We start from the raw sequence: 13,056 nt of genomic DNA, 5'->3' as shown, positions 1-13,056 counted from the left end.
GGGAAAAAAAATCAATGAAATGATTTAGGAAATGGAAGAATGGGCCCCTTTGACAATACTGTAATTAAAAGCTTTCAGGGCTGTAAAGTGAAAAGTTGATGAAAGAAAGTGTAAGTTGCCAACCAATTCTTACCTAACCCAGTAGGACTCTTTAGGGGAAGTTAGATTTAATTTAAAGGTGTGGACCCCAGGGTCCTCAAACTGCTCTTTTCCCAGATGGAATCAGACATTCTAGCTCAAAAGCCAGAGGCCAAGTTCTCTTCCCCAACAAAATCCTAAGACTCTGGAGGTGAAGGAGAAAGGAGCTGCCTTCATTCTGGCTCAAGGTGACAAAGTGTCACCTCCAGAAACTGAAATGGAAAGTTAGCACTTGGGCACCATTAGTTGGTACCTTGGAGTTGGTACCGAAATGGGACTTAAAACCAGTTAGCGAGGCTACCCTCTCTGAAAGCCACCATGAAACCCTGGAGAGGGTAAAGACTGAAGCACTGAACACTGCTTCCAAAGAGATCCTCACTTTAATTCTGGATCCTCATCCCTGCCCATCCCTGCTGAGCCCAGCTGCAGGCCAGGTCCCCTGTTTTCCTGGGGAAACACAGATGGCTTCCACCTTTGGAGCCAGAAGTGCTCCTGCCAAAAAGACACCGTGTTGGGCTCTGCGTAAAGGGAGGACCCACAGGCAAGACACCTGTAGCAAACAAAAGGTAAAAGCCCCATCAGGTGCCTTGAAAAAAGATACACAGAAAGGGGAGTCTCAAGCACCTTCCCAGGAGAAGCAAGTGTCTTGGTAAGACTAAGAAAGTGGCATTCTGAGTGAGTTTGAAAAGTTTCACAAAGCATGCTGGCAGGGGGTATAGCAGGAGAATGGCTTGGAGTGTGCCCATTTGTTGCTTTATGTGTGTGTGTGTGTGTGTGTGTGTGTGTGACGCAGGTGAGAAGTTTTGAGGAAAATGCCAGAGTTGAAGTTGAGAATCTTGGAATCTGCATGTCCATGGAGCATGGCTGATAGGGGGTATACACTGGCCCTCCGCTATGCTGCAAAAGGTGCCTTCACTCTGTTGTAAAATGCTTTGGTTCAGGTCAGTTCTTAAAGAACCTTTACAATCCAGGCCTTGCTTGGGTACACCAAGGAGCCAGCTGCCACCTAGGGAGAGACACTCCACCCTCACCCCAGTGCAAGAAATAGGGGCTCCTAGGTTTATAACTAGTGAGCACAAAAGGTGCCCCTTCTTGGCAAGGGTCAGAAGCCTAATATTTTTCGGGCTTGGGACTGCTGTTGAATTTGGAGCATCATGTGACTGTTTTTGCAAAAAGATTCTCCACCTCTATCATGTCACACACTAGGCCAATAATTCCCCAAACCGTGACCTACTCTGCCCCTGGAAGTCAGTGAGTCTTCACTCAGTTTAACCAAAAGGCACAGAAACGCAGGCAGTCATTTAACAAAGCCAAGGTAGCCCACAGGGAGAGTAGGACTGTCCAGCCCTATGTGTATTAACCCTGCATCCCCAGGTGTCCCTTGCCAACCCCAGAGTCATTCAGGCCTTCCAAGAACACAAACACTGCCCTGAACGAATCGTGCAGAGGGTGTTAGTTTAAGCCTTTTAGTCACTTACAAACACATCAGTAACTTTTTTAAAAAAAAATCAAACCCCATTAGTTTAACAGGACGACTTGGCATCTTACAACAATTTCAGAAGCCAGTTGGCTTCTCTCAAAAATATCAGTTCTCATTTTCTTGCTGCCTCCAATTATTCAGAAAGCCCCCCACCACCAGAGATAAAAAGCAAAAACCCTCACGCATATACACAAATAAGACTCTGAGTATGCTCCCAGGGTCCAGAAAATGCAAAAGTTCGGGGAGCGAAGAAAGAGGAAGTACAGTATTGATGAAAAATTAGGACAAGTTTTTAAGAGCCACGATCCAGACCCTATGGGAGGGCGAGGGGGACACTGGTTTCTGTTAGCTACAGCCAATTCTGGGGCTGGGGGGAGGGCACTTGCTTTCCGCCGAGTGACAGCTGGAGTAATGGCTGCAGACCCAGCGCGGGGTGGGGGCGGGTGAAGTTGGGCGGGGGTGGGGGGAGCAGTAATTACTAGCCAGGCTCACTCGCCTCCCTACTTTAGGGCGAACGCGTTCTTCCAGCTGCGCGCCTGGATTGCAGCTCGGCCTCGGGGCATCCTGGAGCCTGAATGGGGGATGGGGTTCGTGCTACAGGACTTTAAGCTGAGGTTCCTAAAAAGTTTCTGAGCTAGACTCTCCCCGAAAGCCCTATCCTTGAAGCAGAGGAAGACCGAGTAGAGGCTACTCCGTGCCCAGCAGCCCCCAACCATTAGGCCAGCTTTAGGGGCCCGGCAAAAGGTGAGAAAGTGGTGGTGCACAAGGGATAACAGCTCTGGAAGTGGATGCGCTGCACAGGCCAGGTCTCAATCTTCTCCCACCACCTTCCTTCCTCATCCACAAAAGCTCGAACCCTGAGAATGCGCGCAAGGCTCCCTGGGGCCCCAGAACCCTGAAGTTGAGTGTATATCAAGAGGCCGCGCTGGGAGGGGCGGGGAGGAGGGGAGAGGGGTAGGGGCTGGGTTCTCCACCTCCTCCCGCCGCCTCCCTCCGGCTGGCTGGAAGCCTCACGTAGTCAGGGATTTTTTCAGAATAATTGATGGGTCCAGTTCTCCAGAGCTTTCCCAGTGAGAGCGCGGCGGACCGCGCTAGAATTTAAATAGACGTGATTAGTAAAATGCAAGGGGGCGAGGCGCCCGGGCCTCTCTTTCTTGCGGGTTCCTGGCTGAGCGCCTGGCGAGGCGCCTGCTCCCCCAGCTCTGGGGGCCCCTTGGGGCCCGGGCGAGCTCCTCCAGCGAGGGAGGGAGGTTCTGCTCTGACCCCACGCACCCCCAGCCCTTTGGACTCTACCCCCACCCTCTCCCAAACCTCCTGTCACCAGTGCGCACCAGGAACCGGAGGGGAAGAGAGGGGAGACGGGACTGGCAGGGAACCCAAGGCCAGCTTGTGCAAAGCATTAGGTGGTGAGTCGGAGGGTGGGGACGAGGATCTTGATTCCTTGTTGCCGCCTGAGCCCCGCAGGCGGGCGCGTAGCATTAGCCTCCAAAAGCAAGGAAAGCTTCTGGGCGATCGCCTGTCCCCGCGTCCTGCTTCTCAGTCTCACTGTTCCCTTTCCCGCCTCCAGGCTGCAGAGCCTGAGCAGCTGGGACTGCGGAACTTAAGGCGCCTCTTCACTTACCCAAAGCTCTGAGAAGGACTCTCCGCAAAGAAGTGACCTACACTGGGAAAAGCCTTCGTCTTCCCTCTCTCGCAACCCTATCTCATCGATTTGTTCCTGAAAATAGGGTTGTGCATTCTTATAACATCTACAGCCAATTAATATTGCATTAACTCTATTAAAAAAAAAAAACAAACACACACACACACACACACACACACAAAACACAAAAGCACCAGAATATTGCACCCTATCAAAGCCATCTATTATTCACGGAAATGTCATTGGAGACCTAAGATATGTGTGTTACGGGGCAATGGAGGAAAACAGTCGTGACAATATTTCAGAAAGGAAGGGGATCCGGGGGTATCTAATATTTAATTTCAAGTCTGTGGTTTTCTAATTCGAGATTAAAAGCAGTCACGTCTTTGAAGCCAGACAGTTGGTATAAATGTACAGTTAAAATATTCTATTCCACGGTCCCTAGACAGAGCTCTCTGCTCGTCCCAGGCTTCATTAAATTTTTATTATCATCCCAGACTAGAGCAGGGAATGAGCGGAAAGACTGTCCATCTAATTGCAATTGATAAAAAAAAAAAAAAAAAAAAAAAAAAAAAAAAAAGCTCTTAGATTCTACCCCCCCTAATTTTAATACATTAACAGCAGATTTTTTTTTCTTGGTATGTCCAGGCTTTCCCAGCCCTGTGAAACACACAATTACATTATCACACTGATGTATTTTCCACTTTCCAACGGGCACCAGGCTTCGCCCTCTTCTCTGCCCTTTAAGAAGGCCTCAGGGGTTGGTGGGAGTGGAGGGAGAGAGGATAGGGGAGGCTGGCTTCAGAAAGTGATGTTATATGAGAAGAAAACAAGTGACACCAGTTCTCGAAGCATCTGGCAAAAGATCAACGAGAGACAACGTTTGCACTAAGCTAGTTCTTCCTGTGGCAAGATGAAAGCATATTGTTACCCAAACAAAAACAAAACAAACAGATTATTAGGCCAGGCTGCACTTTTCCACAGCCTTTCCACTGCGTGGAATGAAAGCAAAGAGCAATTTTTTTTTAAAATTTCTGACTGCTGACTTCCCCCTTCCCCACATCAGAGAGAGAGAGAGAGAGAGAGAGAGAGAGAGAGAGAGAGAGAGAGGAAGAGAGAGAAGAGGGAGGAAGAGAAGGAGGAAGGGAGGGAGGGAGGGAGAGAGACAGAGAGAGGGGGCTCAAAACGTTTGTTCTTCTTCAGCCTTCTTCGTGTGCTGCTAATCTGACTGTCACACCAGTCGACTGTAGATATGTGTGCTTGTGTGTTCGGGGAGCCCATTTCAACAAGGGTGCTTTAAATTTTTTTGAAATGGTGTAAATAAAGCTTTTCATCTCCAGGCGTTGAAAGTACAGAATAAAACCCACAGTTTGCTTTCTGAGCAGCTTCCTATTATCACATCGCCACTTAATTTTATTTCTATTCTCTCCAAGTTAAATAGAAAGACTGGCTCACAGGGGAGCTGCCATGTGCCTACAGACTGGGGATGTCAAGCAGAGAGACTCACTGTGCAAAGTTAATTTCAATTCCCGCGGAGGATTTCACATTCCGGCTGGCTCTGACCCACAGTAATTAGCTGAGATAACTAATGATTACTTACTTATTCCTTGTAATTATCTGGATTTAATAATTTGCTGTGTAATTTATTAATTCACTCATAATAGACTTTCAGTACTGGAAATGACTCCTTTAAAGGGGCAAGGCAGGGGAAATTTAGTGATTTTTTTTCTCATTGCCATCAATCTGTCTCCTGACAAATGTGGACTTCAGGAACATCATAACTATCTGAAAACCTTTATCTTCCTTTCTGTCCTACAGGATACCAATCCAACTTTTTTTCCCCTTCTGTTGCAGCAACCCCCTCCAAGACCAACTGAAAAGTAAAGTGAAGTTTTGAGTTCTAATATGAATCATTTACCTAAAGATTTAAAGGGTTTTTGCGAAACAATTCCAAAAACAAATTTCTAAACTTACTGTCATTGCCTCCCTAGAAAAATTTTAGCTTCATTCTCTGAATAATATTATTTTTAAAATCAAGAGAATTTTTCTATGCGTTTTTCACTATCTCTCAAGAGCTTCTCGAATAGATAGGTCAAAATAAATTGATATATTTGAAGTCTGAGATAAAACATTTTTATCCCTCAAATTTCAATTATCTTGAAAAAGTTTCAGTTCTCTTCACAAAGAGAAGTAACAGGATCTCTCCTTGATATTGAAAGGTGTAGTTACATACTATCACTTATTTTTAAAAATCAATTTTATGGAAAACAGAAGAGTATTACATTGTATGTAAATCCTAACTACTTCATTTGCTTTTTCATACTTACATTATTTTTCCCCAAGCTATGTGTCAGTGAAACATAATCTGATAAAAAGCCGATCAACTGATGTAATGTCAGATGTCTGAAAGAAACTTACTTCTTTCTGGATGGTGTTACAATGTTTTGCTATGAAGGGTGCTTAGATATCAACCAGGGCTTACATGATCATCTCTGTTCCATTTCAGTTTGGATTTAGATGACCACATTGAACAAAAAGATTGGATCATTTGCTTTTAGGGAAGTCTAAAAAAAATAAACTACATAATACTGAAACATAGTATTCAAGATGTCTAGATGTGCTACTAAGTCAATTCATAATATATCTCTTTCCAACAAAATAGCAATTGTGAACCTTGGGGAAAATTAGGAAATAAGTCATGAATGCCAGTGGATTTGATTGATATGACAAGAATTTTCAGACACATTCTGCTACTTATCCATTTGAGTATTTTGAAAGTCAACACCAAATGGATATTTCTCAACAATTTATACACGGTTCAGCCTATTCTTAGCTTTAATTTTTTCTTTAAGACCAACCTCTTCTCTCCAAATCTCTTTGGTTTGGTATTGTCTCTGTATCTCTGCAACTCTCATTAGTAAAAACTTTCAGAATATATTTCTTTTCAGCTTTTCCCATACAACACACATTTAAGCATGCTCTAAGAATGAAAATATTTCCATTTTGCAGACAAGAAAGTTTTCTCTTACCCTAACACAGAGAAGATTAACAAAATGTGATGTACTTTTGGAAGTCCAGGAACACGAGAGACAAAGAACACCTGGTGAATCAGGAGAAAACATAGGCCTTTACTCTCAACTGTGGAAGTATATATGGATAGTTGTTGTTATGTCACTTTTCTCGCAAAAATCTTAGGCATGTATGCCCATATGCAAGCTGTCATATACTTCAAAAGTACTTTTAAAACTCCTTTTTATTTCTGTCCAATATGTTTCTCAATTTCTACTACTTTTACAGTGTTTTCATCTTCATTTATAGATGCTATATTTGTAGAAATAAGACACTAGCACATCTGTCTTATTTCCTGCCAGCTAACTCCCTTTCACTAAAAATCCACATATGAGAAGGGAACAGTGTTATTTATTGAATATCATTTTTATCCTAGATAAGCAAGCTGAATCTGTTGCACATTCAAGTCATTTTATTCATTTTCTCCACTCTGGAGAAAGAAGGAAAGCAGAAGGTTGTCTAGCTAGCTAAAAACTTTTTGGTCAAAGGTGAGTTGGAGTAGGGCTGAGTGCTATAGTTACTATCCATGGTACTGAAATTAGTACTCAGCATTGTACCGAGCTGAGTTTAACTCAGTATATGCTGACTGTTTGAAAAGACTTTCAGGAAAACCAAATCTAAGAATACGAAGGGAGACAGAAGAAGAAACTTTCAGCCTTCAAAACAGAGATAGAATTAAACCATCAATATTACTATACTTGAACTCACAATTTTTTCTTTTAAATTCCTACAAGTTTTAATGTTTTCTTAGGCACCTATGCAATATCTCATTATTTCTAATGGACACTCAGATTTTGTTTCTTCAGGTGTCTTTCTTATTTCAGTAATAAAAAGGGGTTCTTCCATCCATTCTCCATCTAACTTTCACAACGCTTTTTGTTACATCCAGAAATTATGATATTTCCAACAATATTTAATCCCAACTTGAGTCACTGTAACAGCCTTCATTGACTCATGGGGTATTTCCTAATCTTGTCTCCAAAATAAGAAACATTTCAAGATAGTTCCAAATCAGAGGAGTCACAGCTCAGGCTAATAGAATTACTCCTGGAGAATGATCTAGTTCTTGCTCTCATTTGAGCTATAGATTAGCGTGATATTCTTATATTAATTAATAGTATGAGATATTAATAACACAAATATCTAAACCAGACACTTACTGAGGGAAAAATATCTTTGAAAACCTGATATTAAGTATGTTGTCCAACTGTTGTAGGGAGTCTGAATATTATTAAAATAGTGGAGAGATGTGTTTAAGCTAGGTTCAGAAGAAGAAATGACTGCATCAAGCATGATGAATTTTCTTGTGTCAGTGCCAAACCAGAGTCAGACAGACTTCCCACCAACTCTGGTGTCAGGGTGAATCACAGAAGAGAGCAAAAATTTACTACTTCTAACTACACAGCATTTCTTCCTCAGCCCTACTCTGCTATGTGAGTTTCCTTAAAGGTCATGGGAAATGAGGGGAGAGAGAGAGAGAGAGAGAGAGAGAGGAGAGAGAGAGAGAGAGACTTTACTTCCTAAGCCAGCAACTCAGGTGCTTCCTGCTCTGTCTGGGTTCGTTGCATTCCAGTGGTGGTGACCAGACTGAAGGCTATGGTGGGCTCGTTTCTGGGCCCCAACCAGGGTGCTGTACTCCTCCAACCAGGCCTTGGCTCTTGCCACACCCAGTCTCCTAGAGCTGCTAAAATGTAAGCTGAGTTCCTTTCTTACTTTTACTCCTGAGAGATGGGAGGGAATGCATGAAATTGTTTCCATCCAATATCTCTGCTTATAAAGATTCTTTCTGCAGAATTATTGCAAGTCTGAAGGAAGAACTCCAAGGGAGATACTTGGAGCCAAATATTGTAATTTCTTCTGGGCAGAAAAGTGAAGTATACTGTGAGATGAGCTCTCACTATTAAAAGGCTGTTATAAACCTTGTTCTTTAATACTTTACCAGAGAAACAGCCCCTACTAAGTCCAAGCTATACTTTCATAACAACCACTCCCTAATAAATCATCAAAATGTGCTTCCTCCTTTTAAAAAGTCTCCCACCAAAACACTTCCCACATAAATGATTAAAACAACATCACATTTTAAAAGCCATTTAATTTTAATAACATTTTAATGAAAAAGCAGCATACGTTCCCAATAAAACATTAAAATTATCTCTTCAATGAAAGACAATCGAACAACACCAAAAATAAATTAATACATTACCATAGTAAATAAACCATCTATTAATAAAAACAAGAAACCAGGCCATATACAGAACTCAAGACTTTGGAGAGCCTCAAATGGAACAGCAATACAGCAAAATTTGTAAGAATATATCTATGTGTGCATCATTTTTAATGAAATATTTACAGTAGATAAGGTACCAGTTATCACGTACCTCATTTTTTGTTCCGAAAGAATTTTTCCAAACAATGTGAATTTACAAGCAGTGCACTGTCTTTCTTATAGTTCAAATTAGTTTTTCTACAAACAAACCTCCAAAAGGAAAAACTGAAGGATTCCTATAAATGTTAACATGTAGCCAACAAAGCAATTGAAAACTGGAAGACTGAATTACCTTGGTGAAATCTTAAAATCTGAAGGGCAAACACCAAGTGGCAAATGCACCTAAAGCTAGAAAATGGTGCATCAGTCATGCTTCCAACTGCTTCTTCCCTTCTGTTAGAGGTGTGTGAGTGTGAGTGTGTGTGTGTGTGTAAGGGTGAGAGCGCTCATGTGTCATGGGGACAATGTGGGAATCCCCATTAAATATGTAACGAAGTAAACAATACTTCAGACAGTGAATCAGGTCTACACGATTAAGACATCCATTACTGAGTGTCTACTCACAAATCAGAACACTACCAGTAAAAACAAAGAAAAAAACAATCTTCATTCAAGTGAGAATATACAAATGGGTCAAAAGGAACACAGTATAGGAGGAAAGCTGTAAAAATTCGGTAAACTCGTCAAACAAAATTTTTTGAATGTTACTAGCTATACATTTCCCCCACTTATTTTAGATGAAAGAAGTTTAATTAATTAGAATGTGCACAAAATTAAGTTGCTAGAGAGATAAATTAATAATTTACAGAGAGGGTTGTTCTGCAATAACCAATAATAGCTTTCAAGATCAGTGGACACAGCAGGCGCAACTCTTTTCTTCAGCATTAACACTTCAGAGAAGGAAAAAGGGGGTAAGAACCACAATAAAAATATATATATAATATACAGTGTAAATGCAGAAAATCTGCCATCTTTTTTTAAAATTCAAAATACTTTAGAGATGTCTCTATCACATTAAGCATCAACTCTAGTTTAAAGTTTTAGTCCTGAATCAATTTCTATTTCTGAAAAATAGTTGCAAAGTGTACTTTTAAACTTGAACAGGGGTGATGTCTGTAAGAATAAAAACAAATCTTACTTGATCATTCTTGTGGACTTTTTAAAGGCTGTCTCGTCTGCCTTCCTGCAAACAGCCATCTCCACATTTCCTCTGAAGGATCCGAGGTGGGGTTCAAAGGGACAACTTTGCTACAACAGACAAATGCCATCTTTTGTTATTCTTTCCTTTGAGAAACTGTCTCACATTCTCACCGGCTTGGGCTCAGTTGTTCGCTTGTTCGCTCCCTCTTCAGTCCTCGATTTGTCGAGATTCACATTTACTGGAATTGTTTCTGGTCGCCAAAAGTGAAAAGAGGCAGGAGAGAGAAGGTGAGAAAAGGGGGGACGAAGAGAGGGGCGTCTCTGGAGAGGCCAAGAGTCTTCTAAATGCCGGCGGAATATTTCATTCTTTTCTGTTTCTGCCTCTGGTTGCAGAACCAGACGCGCACCACGTTTTTCTTCAGGTCCAGCTTCTCCGCGATGGCGGCGATCTTTTCAGAGGAGGGCCGAGGCTGAATGGCAAAGTAGGCTTCGAGCGAGCGCTTCTCTGGCGCAGCGATGGACGTGCGCTTGCGCTTCTTCTCCGCGCCATTGAAGAGCTCAGGCTTGGTGAGCTTCTCGCGGTGGGACTTTTCGGCCTCCTCGAGCCATGCCTGCAGGATGGGTTTGAGCGCGATCATGTTATTGTGCGACAGTGTGAGGGACTCGAACCTGCAGATGGTGCTCTGGCTAAGCGAGCCCACGCCGGGGATCTTGAGGTTGGCCAGCGCGGAGCCCACATCTGCCTGGGTCACCCCCAGCTTGATGCGTCGCTGCTTGAAGCGCTCGGCGAATGCCTCCAGGTCCCGCGGGTCGGCGTCCACATCGCTCATGCAGCCCATGTGCGATGGCAGCCCGTGCGCGTGGGCCATGCTGAGCGCTGCTTGGTGCATGGGGTTCATGGTGGCCATGTGCGGCGCGTGAGCCGGCGTGGACACCACAGCGCCGTCCGGGCCTGCCATAGCACCCAGGGCCAGCCCGGGACTCAGGTGCTCCAGCAGCTCGCCCTCCAGCGCCTGGTGCGGTTGGTGGTGGTGGTGGTGGTGATGGTGGTGGTGGTGGTGCGTGCCTGCCAGCGCGGAAGGGTGCGAGATGGGCACCGACGAAGAAGAGGCGGCCGACGTGCACGGGATGGTGTTCATAGTGTGGTAGGTGGCGTCCGGTTTGAAGGGGCTGTGGTGGGGCGGATGGTGGTGGTGGCTCTTGCTCTGGGAGACGATGTCCACGGCTGCCAGAGCCTCGGCGCGGGCCAGCAGACTCTCATCCAGCCCACCGAATATATTGCTCTGCAATTGCAAGTAGAAGGCACACATTACGCTCAGCAGGGAATTGTACGCTCTCTCTCCGGAAGCCCAGGCCCAGGGCTGGACACCGCCGCCGCGCCTACAACATTCCCAGATCGTTAAAATAATAATAATAATAATAACAATAATCCTGAAACCAGGAAGCGAAGAGAAAAAGAGAGAAGCCACTGAAAGAAGCCGGGAGTGCGGGAGGAGGAGGAAAGTGAGCCTGTAGACACAACGAAACACAACACAACACAACACAACACGCGCACAGGCAACATCCCAGGTCATAAAAATTAATATGAAAGGCAAGACCCACTGAATACTTAAGAGAGAGAGGGGGGAAAATTGGTTGGAGGTGTGGGGTGATTTGCTGTGCAGACATGAAAAAAACATCAAGCAGATAAAGGGGGCTGTCAAAATGTGCCTTTAAGCGGTGATTATGCAGAAATACGCACCGGTGGGGTTGGAAGACAGGCTCTTCGCATAGCCTCCGAGCCCCCGCCGCCGCTACCGCTGCTGCCACTGCTGCTGGAGCTGCTGCTCCGGCCTCCGCCTCCGCCGCCGCCGCCTCCACCGCCACCAGCGTTGCTCGAGCTGCTAGGGGAGCTGGCCGAGGGCGCAGTGGGAGCCGTGGAGCCCGGCGAGGTGCTGTGCAGTGCCGAGTACTTGGGCTCCACGTGCAGGCTGCCGCCGTGCGGCATGCTAAACGCCTGCTTGCTGTTCAGGGACATCATCATCATCTTCCCGCTCGCCGGGGCGCTCGTCCTTAGAGGCACTCCCTGGCCCCGGCTGCCGGGACCCTCCGAGAAGTGCTGGGCCCGGGCTGGAGCTGGGAAGGGCCGTGCGAAGTTGCTCTCACCCTCCGCCGCCTCCGGGCTCCGCACCCCTGGTCTCGGCTATGCACTACTTCGCCGCCTCTGCTGTCAGTCTGAACCGTTGCCTGACTCCGCTTGCCGCGGGCTGCAGACCTCGGCGCCCGAAACTGCCCCGGCTCCTCGCGGCCGGCGAGTTATACTCCTCTCTCCCCGCGCCAACCCCCGCGCCCCCGCCCTCCCACTCTCCCGCGCGCCTCCACCCTCCCTTGCCAGGAAACGCCGGCTCCTGCTAGGTTTCTCGCGTTGCCCCTTCTCCCTCTCTACTCCCCTCAGGCTTGAGTCCTTTCTGCTCTCCCCGCACTCGCCTGGCGCTCGCCCACCGCGCCCTCCGCCGCCCCTTCTCTGCACCCGCCGGCGCTCTGTTGCCGCCGCCCCTTCGCAGCGTCCCGCGATTGCTACTCACAATCGCGCCCCCACTCGACCCCACCCAAGTGGCCAGGTCCGCGCTCCAGTCGCCAGGCAGTGCCTACCTAAGGACCAGCCTCCAGCCCCTCCCGCTGCTTCTGCCGGGTCTCTGTCTCACCGGAAAAAGAAACTCCCAAATAAAGTTGCGGCCCAAGCCAGCGTTGGGTAGGGTTTTCCCTGGACTACTGGGAGTGCCTCTTACCTGGCTGCCTCCTCCCACGCCTCCTGCTTACCACTAAGTTCCAGGCTTCCAACCCCACTCGGCCCTCCCCCACCCCGTCTGCTCAGGTGACCCTGATCCCAGGTTCCTGGCCACCGCTGAGAACACAGAAGCTGCGGCCAACCCTGGTCCTGCGCGCCGCTCTGAGCTCCCGCCCCAATACGAGCGGAGGTTGGCGCTCTGTTACGAGCCCCCCACGGCCTGGTGGGTGCCTGGTGCCAAAGAGACATGGGGTCGGAGGGGCTGCAGGGCTTTCTCTCACTCGATTTCTCGCAGCTCTCAGCGGATTGGACAGCCGCGGAGCAGGCTCGGGTCGTCTGTGCGCATGCGACTCCTCCCTCCCCCGTGTCACCCTCCCCCGCCACAACACACACACACACACACATACACACAGGCACACACACGCTCCTCTTGCCCCCCTTTTCTCCTTCTCCTCCTCCCTGTATCCAGTACAGTGTGAGTTGAGTCTTGGAAGGATCCACTGGCAAACCCTGCCCCTGGATTTATTATTCTTCATTAGCCACAATCAAAGGAA

General features: G+C 46.6%; 1 protein-coding gene across 2 annotated transcripts; it reads right to left on the bottom strand.

Annotated features, from left to right (window-relative positions):
• Nucleotides 1-8,406: 8,406 nt before the first annotated feature.
• POU4F2 (POU class 4 homeobox 2) lies at nt 8,407-12,005 on the bottom strand. 2 transcript variants are annotated; one of them, XM_033213300.1, is made up of 3 exons: nt 11,669-11,755; nt 11,481-11,518; nt 10,077-11,028 (listed from the first exon to the last, which is right to left on the bottom strand). In XM_033213300.1, exons 1-3 carry the CDS (start codon nt 11,753-11,755, stop codon nt 10,077-10,079), a joined length of 1,077 nt encoding a protein of 358 aa, XP_033069191.1. The 2 variants fall into 2 exon arrangements, with proteins under 2 accessions (XP_033069190.1, XP_033069191.1); XM_033213299.1 differs by having other exon boundaries at nt 8,407-11,018; nt 11,477-12,005.
• Nucleotides 12,006-13,056: the final 1,051 nt, after the last annotated feature.

The sequence above is a fragment of the Trachypithecus francoisi genome, unplaced genomic scaffold, assembly GCF_009764315.1.
Source record: "Trachypithecus francoisi isolate TF-2019V2 unplaced genomic scaffold, Tfra_2.0 Lachesis_group1, whole genome shotgun sequence".
In the NCBI taxonomy this organism is placed as follows: domain Eukaryota; kingdom Metazoa; phylum Chordata; class Mammalia; order Primates; family Cercopithecidae; genus Trachypithecus; species Trachypithecus francoisi.
The sequence above is the reverse complement of the archived record's forward strand: the minus strand, read 5'-3'. Positions and strand labels throughout refer to the sequence as shown.